This window comes from Piliocolobus tephrosceles, unplaced genomic scaffold (genome assembly GCF_002776525.5).
Source record: "Piliocolobus tephrosceles isolate RC106 unplaced genomic scaffold, ASM277652v3 unscaffolded_40868, whole genome shotgun sequence".
NCBI classification, from domain to species: domain Eukaryota; kingdom Metazoa; phylum Chordata; class Mammalia; order Primates; family Cercopithecidae; genus Piliocolobus; species Piliocolobus tephrosceles.
Window position 1 is genome coordinate 1 of NW_022325274.1, and position 6,918 is coordinate 6,918.

Below are 6,918 nucleotides of genomic sequence, written 5' to 3' on the forward strand. Positions count from 1 at the left end.
CTCCTGACCTCAAGTGATCTGCCCGCCTCAGCCTCCTAAAGTGCTGGTCAGGCCCAGGCTGCAGTGTAGTGGTGTGATCTTGGCTCACCCTAACCTCTACCTTCTGGGTTCAAGTAATTCTCCTGCCTCAAGCCTCCCAAGTAGCTGGAACCACAGGCATGTGCCACACCATGCCTGGCTAATTTTTTGTATTTTAGTAGAGAGGGCTGGTCTCGAACTCCTGGCCTCAAATGATTCACCTACCTTGGCCTCCTGAAGTGCTGGGATTACAGGCATGAGCCACCGTGCTCAGCCTTGTTTCTTTCTAAATGAGACTTCCTTTGTGTCTTTATATTTCCTTCTACAAAAAAACTATGCCATGTGGGCACAGGAGCTTATGCCTATAATCCCAGCACTTGGAGAGCCCAAGGCCAGTGGATCACTTGAGTCCAGGAGACCAGCCTGGGTTAACATAGTGAGACCCCAGCTCTATGAAAAATTTAAAAATTAGCCAGCCATGGTGGCACACACCTGTGGTCCCAGCTATTCCGGCGGCTGAGGTGGGAGGCTCACTTGAGCCCAGGAGTTCCAAGCTGCAGTGAGGTACGATCTGGCCACTGCACTCCAGCATGGGCAACAGAGCAAAGTGCTGTCTCAGAATAAAATACTTTTTAAATAAACTAAAAACTCAATGGGCCAGTGTGGGTGGCTCACATCTGTAATCCCAGCACTTTGGGAGGCCAGGTGAGGCAGAATAGGGAATGAGGGTAAGGTTAACCTTAACCAAGGCTTAAGGCATAAACAAAAGAACAGCAGGTGCAGCCAGTTCTAGGCAAGATTAGGCAGTAGAGCCCACGTGCTCCGTGCTCATTCCGTCAATCAGACGCTGATTCAGTCAGTCAATCAGAGTGGGGTGGGGTGTCAGACTCTGATTGACTGGGGCGGGGGGAGGCAAGTCTCCACTGCAACCTCTGATTGGTCACAGGCCAATCCTTCAGAGGGTGTAACCAATTGGAGGCCTCTAACGGGCATCTAGGGGCGTTACCTAATTCTTGTAGCTTAATAAAAATCCTAAGGAGGGCTATCGAGCAGTTTGCTCTATCCCGCTCCTGCTCTGTAAATTGTACTTTCACTTTAATAAATCTGTCTCCTCCTTACCCTGGTTTGTTTTGTCTTTCGTTGCTTTGTTTTTTTGTTTATTTGTGCATTTTGTTCAATTCTTTGTTCAACGCGCCAAGAACCTGGACAATCCATGGTCAAGACCTTTCATCCAGTAACGGAGGCAGGAAGATTCCTTGACGCCAAGAGTTCGAGACCAGCCCATGCAAAAAAGTGAGACCCTGTCTCTATTATATATATATATATATATATATTTTATAACTATCTGGGCATGGTGGTGCATGCCTGTGGTCTCAGCTACTCCTCAGGCTGAGGTGGGAAGATCGCTTGAGCCCAGGAGTTGGAGGCTGCAGTGAGCTATGATGGCACCACTGCCCTCCAACCTGGGTGCCAAAGCGAAATCCTGTCTCTTAAAGACAATACCACCAAAACAACAACAGGTTGGGCGGTGGTGTCTCACGCCTGTAATCGGAGCACTTTGGGGGACAGAAGTGGGAGACCATTTGAGGTCAGGAGTTCGAGAGCAGCCTGGGCAACACAGCGAGACTCTACCTCTACAAAAAATAAAACTGGCCTTGGTGGCGCGCGCCTGTAATCCTAGCTACTTGGGAGGCTGAGGCAGGGGGATCGCTTGAGTCCCGTAGGCTGAGGCTGCAGTGAGCTGAGATCGCGCCACTACACTCCAGCCTGGATGACAAACTGAGACCCTATCAGAAAAAAAAAAAGTGCCCCGCTCAGTTTTTCCAGAAACGCGCAGCCCTCCCCTGTAGCCAGGAGAGAACGCCGCGAGCCAGCAAAACACAAACTCTGCCAGGAAACAGACAAGCCCACCCGGGGGTGCTAGAACAGGACACTGCGCAGCCGGTTCTTCTTCCGGGCCGGCGGCGAGCGCTTCCGGGGCGGAGGCGAGGGAGGCGGAAGTGTGGTGTCCTGGCAGGTGGCTGTTGTCTGTGGGCCGTCCGTGGGAGGCTCCCGAGGTGGGGGCCGGGTCGTCATGGCTGCAGCGGCGGCCGGGGCCGGGAGCGGGCCCTGGGCTGCCCAGGAGAAGCAGTTCCCGCCCGCGCTGCTGAGTTTTTTCATCTACAACCCGCGCTTCGGGCCACGCGAAGGAGAGGTATGCGGAGTGGGCGGCGCGCGGGGTCAGCGGGCCCGAGGGGCGGGCGGCGTCCGTGCCCCCACGGGAGGCGGTCCTGTGGTTCTGCCCACCTCGAGCGGCACTGACCTAGCCTGCGTTGCGTCAGGTGCGAGTCCGGGCCAGGGACTGCGGCGGGGACCAGACAGCTGGCAGGGACCGCTTCAGGTCCTGGGTCGATGCCTGTCTATGGAATAAAGCCCGGTCGGGTCTATGACTCCACCCCCCAGGTTGAGGCTCTTTGCGCTTTGCTTTGCGTCAGTTCTGGGAAATTAAAATCGAACCGGGCTTTGTTACGTGGTTAGTCCCCAGCTAGAAGCGTGGAAGCAGAGTGGCAGAAGCTAGCCCTCGTGATGCAAGCCTGGAGGACCCTGTAAAAGTTGTCGGCCAAATGAGGAAATAATTCCGGGAGGGTGTGTGTGTGTGGTTTTTCTGAGGTGGGACGGCGACTTTCTCAAAGGATGTCCAGAGCTGTGTTTTGTTACCAGCAAGTAACAGTTTTTTTTAGTCTGTCCAGGCTGGGCGCCGTGACTCACGCCTGTAATCCCAGCACTTTAGGAGGCCGAGATGGAACGATTGCTTGAGGCCAGGAGTTCCAGACCGGCCTGGGCAACATAGCAAGATCCCCATCTCTTACCCACCCCCGCAAAAGAAAAAAAAAAAAAAAAAAAAATCGAAAAATGAGCCAGGTGTGGTGGTACGCACCTGTAGTTCCAGCTACTTAGGAGGCCGAGGCCAGAGGATCACTTGAGCCCGAGTGGTTGAGGCTGCAGGGGAGCTGTAATTGCGCCAGTGCACTACAGCCTGGGCCACAGAGACCACATCTCCAGAAAAAGAAAAAGAAAAAACAAAACAAAACTTGTTAGTTCAAATGCCTTGGAACTGGCTGGATTTAATTTTCAGGGAGCTGTGTGTCTGCAGATGTGCACACCTTTATTTCTTACAAGCATTGGTGTATTACAAATTAGCACTAGGAAAAAAATTTAGAGACTGAGTGTTCATAGAAATTACCTGGTGCTGCTTCAGATATAATGTGACTTATTGAATATCAAAACTGCCTTTCTGGCTGGTGGGCAGTATTTGCACATGGTGAGATAATTCCTGTTTTTCTTACTATTTTAAATGATAGAGACGCGGTCTCCTTGTGTTGCCCAGGCTGGTCTTGAACTCCTGAGCTCAACTGATCCTCCCGCCTTGGCCTCTCAAAGTGCTAGGATTACAATTCCTGTTTTTCTAAAACGTTTTTGTTTTGTTTTGTCATTAGCATGTGTGACACAAGAGGTCGACATTGAACTTAGTGTTTTCAGTAGCTAAGATGAAATGTTTATATTAATGTGCTTCTGTTTCTTCATGTTTCAGGAGGAAAATAAGATTTTATTTTATCATCCAAATGAGGTGGAAAAGAATGAAAAGATTAGAAATGTCGGATTGTGTGAAGCTATTGTACAATTCACAAGGTAATACCTTTAAGTGTGCCTTTTAGAGTTCAGTGAATTCTTAAAACTTCTGCTGGAGAATTGTCTCAAACATATTTTTTTTAACCTTTGTAGGACCTTTAGCCCATCAAAACCTGCAAAATCTTTACATACCCAGAAGAATAGACAGTTCTTCAATGAACCAGAAGAACATTTCTGGATGGTCATGGTATTTACATACACAGTGTATCTTTCTGAAATTGTACGGTGAAGTTAAGGGTGATCTTTACTATTCAGAATTTGGGAAAGTTCTCTGGCTATTGCATCCAAGTAACATTAAAAAAAAATTGGTTGTAATTTTAAAATCAAGTTCTTCCTATTTGCTTTATTTGTTCTTGGGGCTGTTTTAAGAAGTTGTGTTTCTGGTGCTAATAGCATGTTCAAAGTTTTTAAATTAAGGCAAAATAAAAAACATGGTATAATGAATTCATTGTAAAATTTCAGTTTATCAAACTTTGCAGGTTGTTCGGAATCCTATAATTGAAAAACAGAGTAAAGATGGAAAACCAGTTATTGAATATCAAGAGGAAGAGTTGTTGGTAATGTGTCATTATTTATTTATTTATTTTAGATGTATTACTGAGTATGTTGAATCCCTCAATTGGTCGTATTTAAACTCGGTGGCTTTTGCGGAAGTTTCTCAGCGTATATAGCAAAGGTTTATGTTTATCGTTTACATGAGCACAGTCTTTTTAAAATGTATATGCACCTTATCTCACTAATACCTTTTACTCTTCATCTACATTGAAAGCCCTCCTAAAGTAAGGCTTACTGATTCACAAATTAGAATTTAAACACTTCTGGCTGGGAACGGTGGCTCACACCTGTAATCCTAGTACTTTGGGAGGCCTAGGCAGGCAGATCACTTGGTGGGTCAGGGTTTCAAGACCAGCCTGGCCAATATGGTGGAACCCTGTCTCTACTAAAACTATAAAAATTGGTCAGGAATGGTGGCGCACACCTGTCATCCCGGCTACTCAGGAGGCTGAGGCAGGAGAATCGCTTGAACCAGGGAAGCAAAGGTTACAGTGAGCCGAGATTGTACCACTGCGTTCCAGCCTAGACAACAGAGTGAGACTCCATCTCAGAAAAAAAAGTAAACACTTTTTTTCAGCATACAACTATTGTGAGACCAAGTTTATAAACATTATACGGTTTGGCCAAGAGTCACTGTCGCTTTGCCATCTATCCAGTAGACATTGTTTTCCCTCGAATTGAGATCTGTGCTGTGTTTTTGCGTTTGCAGGACAAGGTTTATAGTTCAGTGCTACAGCAGTGCTACAGCATGTACAAGGTAAGCGTGGCATTCATTTTGAACTGAGTCCACCCAGTTACCCCTATTTATAGGCTCCAAGGTTGTTTAAAGAGAAATCTTTCAATGACTGCAAAGTGACTGTGTGTTTGTCTTAAAGAAGAAAATAATGAGGCCTTGGAAACAGGTAGTGAGGTTTATGCCTACATTTATTCAGCAAGTATTGAACTCCCTTCTCTTTCTCAGCCTTATACTGGGAATGTGTCCCCATTGATGAAAAAGTGTGTCTCTGTTCTCAAGGAATGTACAGAATGCAGATAATTTTATGATTTAAACATTTCGGTGAGGCAGGGCATAGTGTATCACACCTGTAATTTCAGCATTCTAGGAGGCTGAGGCAGGAGGATTGCTTGAGCTCAGGAGTTCAGGACCAGTCTGGGCAATATAGCAAGACCCCATCTCTACAAAAACTTTCTGTAAAAGTTAGTCAGGTGTCATGGTGCATGCCTGTAGTCCCAGCTACTTGGGAGGTTGGGGTGGGAGGATCGCTTGAGCCTGGGAGGTCGAGGCTGCAGTGAACTGTGATTGCGCCACCACACTCCAGCCTGAGTGACAGAACGAGATTCCGTCTGAAAGAAAAAAGAAAGGATAAAAATGGTGATTCCATTCATTGAAAGAAAACTGAAAAATAAAAATTGGGGTGATATTATTTATGTAAATTGAAACTTCAGGGTGAGTTGAAATGTTTGAAAGATGCCTAGAGCAGTTAGGTGGTTTCATAAATGAGACAGCATCGCTTAACAGTATTTTTTGTAACTTACATTTTTAACTCAACTTTTCTCATGTAAATATTTTCTCTTTTGAAAAGAACTGGGAGATTTAATGAGCTGAATTAATAATCTAAAGGAAAAAAAGAACTTGTTCTACTGAAAAAGTGAGCATAGGAAATTGATTTTTTTTCTGCCATCTTTTACTTCATAGCTTTTTAATGGAACATTTCTGAAAGCCATGGAAGACGGAGGCGTCGAGCTTCTGAAAGAAAGATTAGAGAAATTCTTCCATCGGGTAAGTACTTTGAATTTCATTTATAACTTCAGTGAGCATTCAGCAGATTTTTAGAGAAATATGGACAGACAAATTTGTTTCTTACGTACAAAAAGCCCAAAACTTGAAAGTGGCAAAGAGCCTGAGACGGACCGTCGTAAAACTGGAGCAGCGAGGAACTGTGTGAGGCGTACGCTCTGGACCCTCCTCCAGCTGTAAGGCAGAGCTTCCTGCATTCGCCCGGGGCTCTTAAAGAGTCCTGGAGTCATCGTTTGGCCTCCTTGTGTTTTACCTGCGTCTGTCCTGGGCGTACTCAGCAGCCGTCTTTTGTGTGATGGATGAGTTGATAAGGAAAACGTGATTATTGGAGTTGCACATTCTTAGGGATGGGCTCTGTTCACTAAACAGGCATAAGCTGAGTCGATGCAGGAAGAGTTACTGGCTGTGGGCCTTTGTCAGATGAGTGATTAGGGACATTTGTTCCAAGTGCTGTTCTTCCATTGTGATTGAATTGTGCATATTTCACCTGACCTTGTCAAGCTCAGTTTATCTTTTTTTAAAAGGAAACAAAAAAAGAGACAGGGTCTTGTCCTGGCTGTTTTGCCCAGGCTGGTCTCAAGCGATCTTCCCTCCTCGGCCTCCCGAAGTGCTGGGGTTAAAGGCATGAGCCAACTTGCCCAGCCCAGTTTCCCCTGAAGAAACAATTCTCAGTTTATTTTCTTCTGAAAATACCTTCTGTGTCTACTGTTGAGTTCAACTTCTCTCTCAAACGGCTTTCATAGCTATTTTTGAATTTTTTGTTTCTCTGAATTACTTTTCTTTGTTTTGTCATTTTAATGACCACAATTATCCACTCGCATATTATCTCCTGGTTTCTGTTCTTGTCCTCATTGCTCTCTTACCCATCAACATATGAA

General features: G+C 45.9%; 1 protein-coding gene across 1 annotated transcript; it reads left to right on the forward strand.

Moving 5' to 3' along the window:
• The first annotated feature begins 1,992 nt into the window (after nt 1-1,992).
• On the forward strand, nt 1,993-6,091 carry LOC113223330 (vacuolar fusion protein CCZ1 homolog B-like). The gene is made up of 6 exons (XM_026452807.2): nt 1,993-2,212; nt 3,590-3,687; nt 3,781-3,874; nt 4,167-4,244; nt 4,952-4,999; nt 5,939-6,091. Exons 1-6 carry the CDS (start codon nt 2,093-2,095, stop codon nt 6,074-6,076), a joined length of 576 nt encoding a protein of 191 aa, XP_026308592.1. The 5' UTR covers nt 1,993-2,092; the 3' UTR covers nt 6,077-6,091.
• Nucleotides 6,092-6,918: the final 827 nt, after the last annotated feature.

Coding starts and splice junctions, on each gene's coding strand:
- LOC113223330 (XM_026452807.2), top strand. CDS start 2,093: ATGGCTGCAGCGGCGGCCGGGGCCGGGAGCGGGCCCTGGGCTGCCCAG. Junction 2,213..3,589: donor TCGGGCCACGCGAAGGAGAG/GTATGCGGAGTG, acceptor TTCATGTTTCAG/GAGGAAAATAAGATTTTATT. Junction 3,875..4,166: donor AACATTTCTGGATGGTCATG/GTATTTACATAC, acceptor CAAACTTTGCAG/GTTGTTCGGAATCCTATAAT.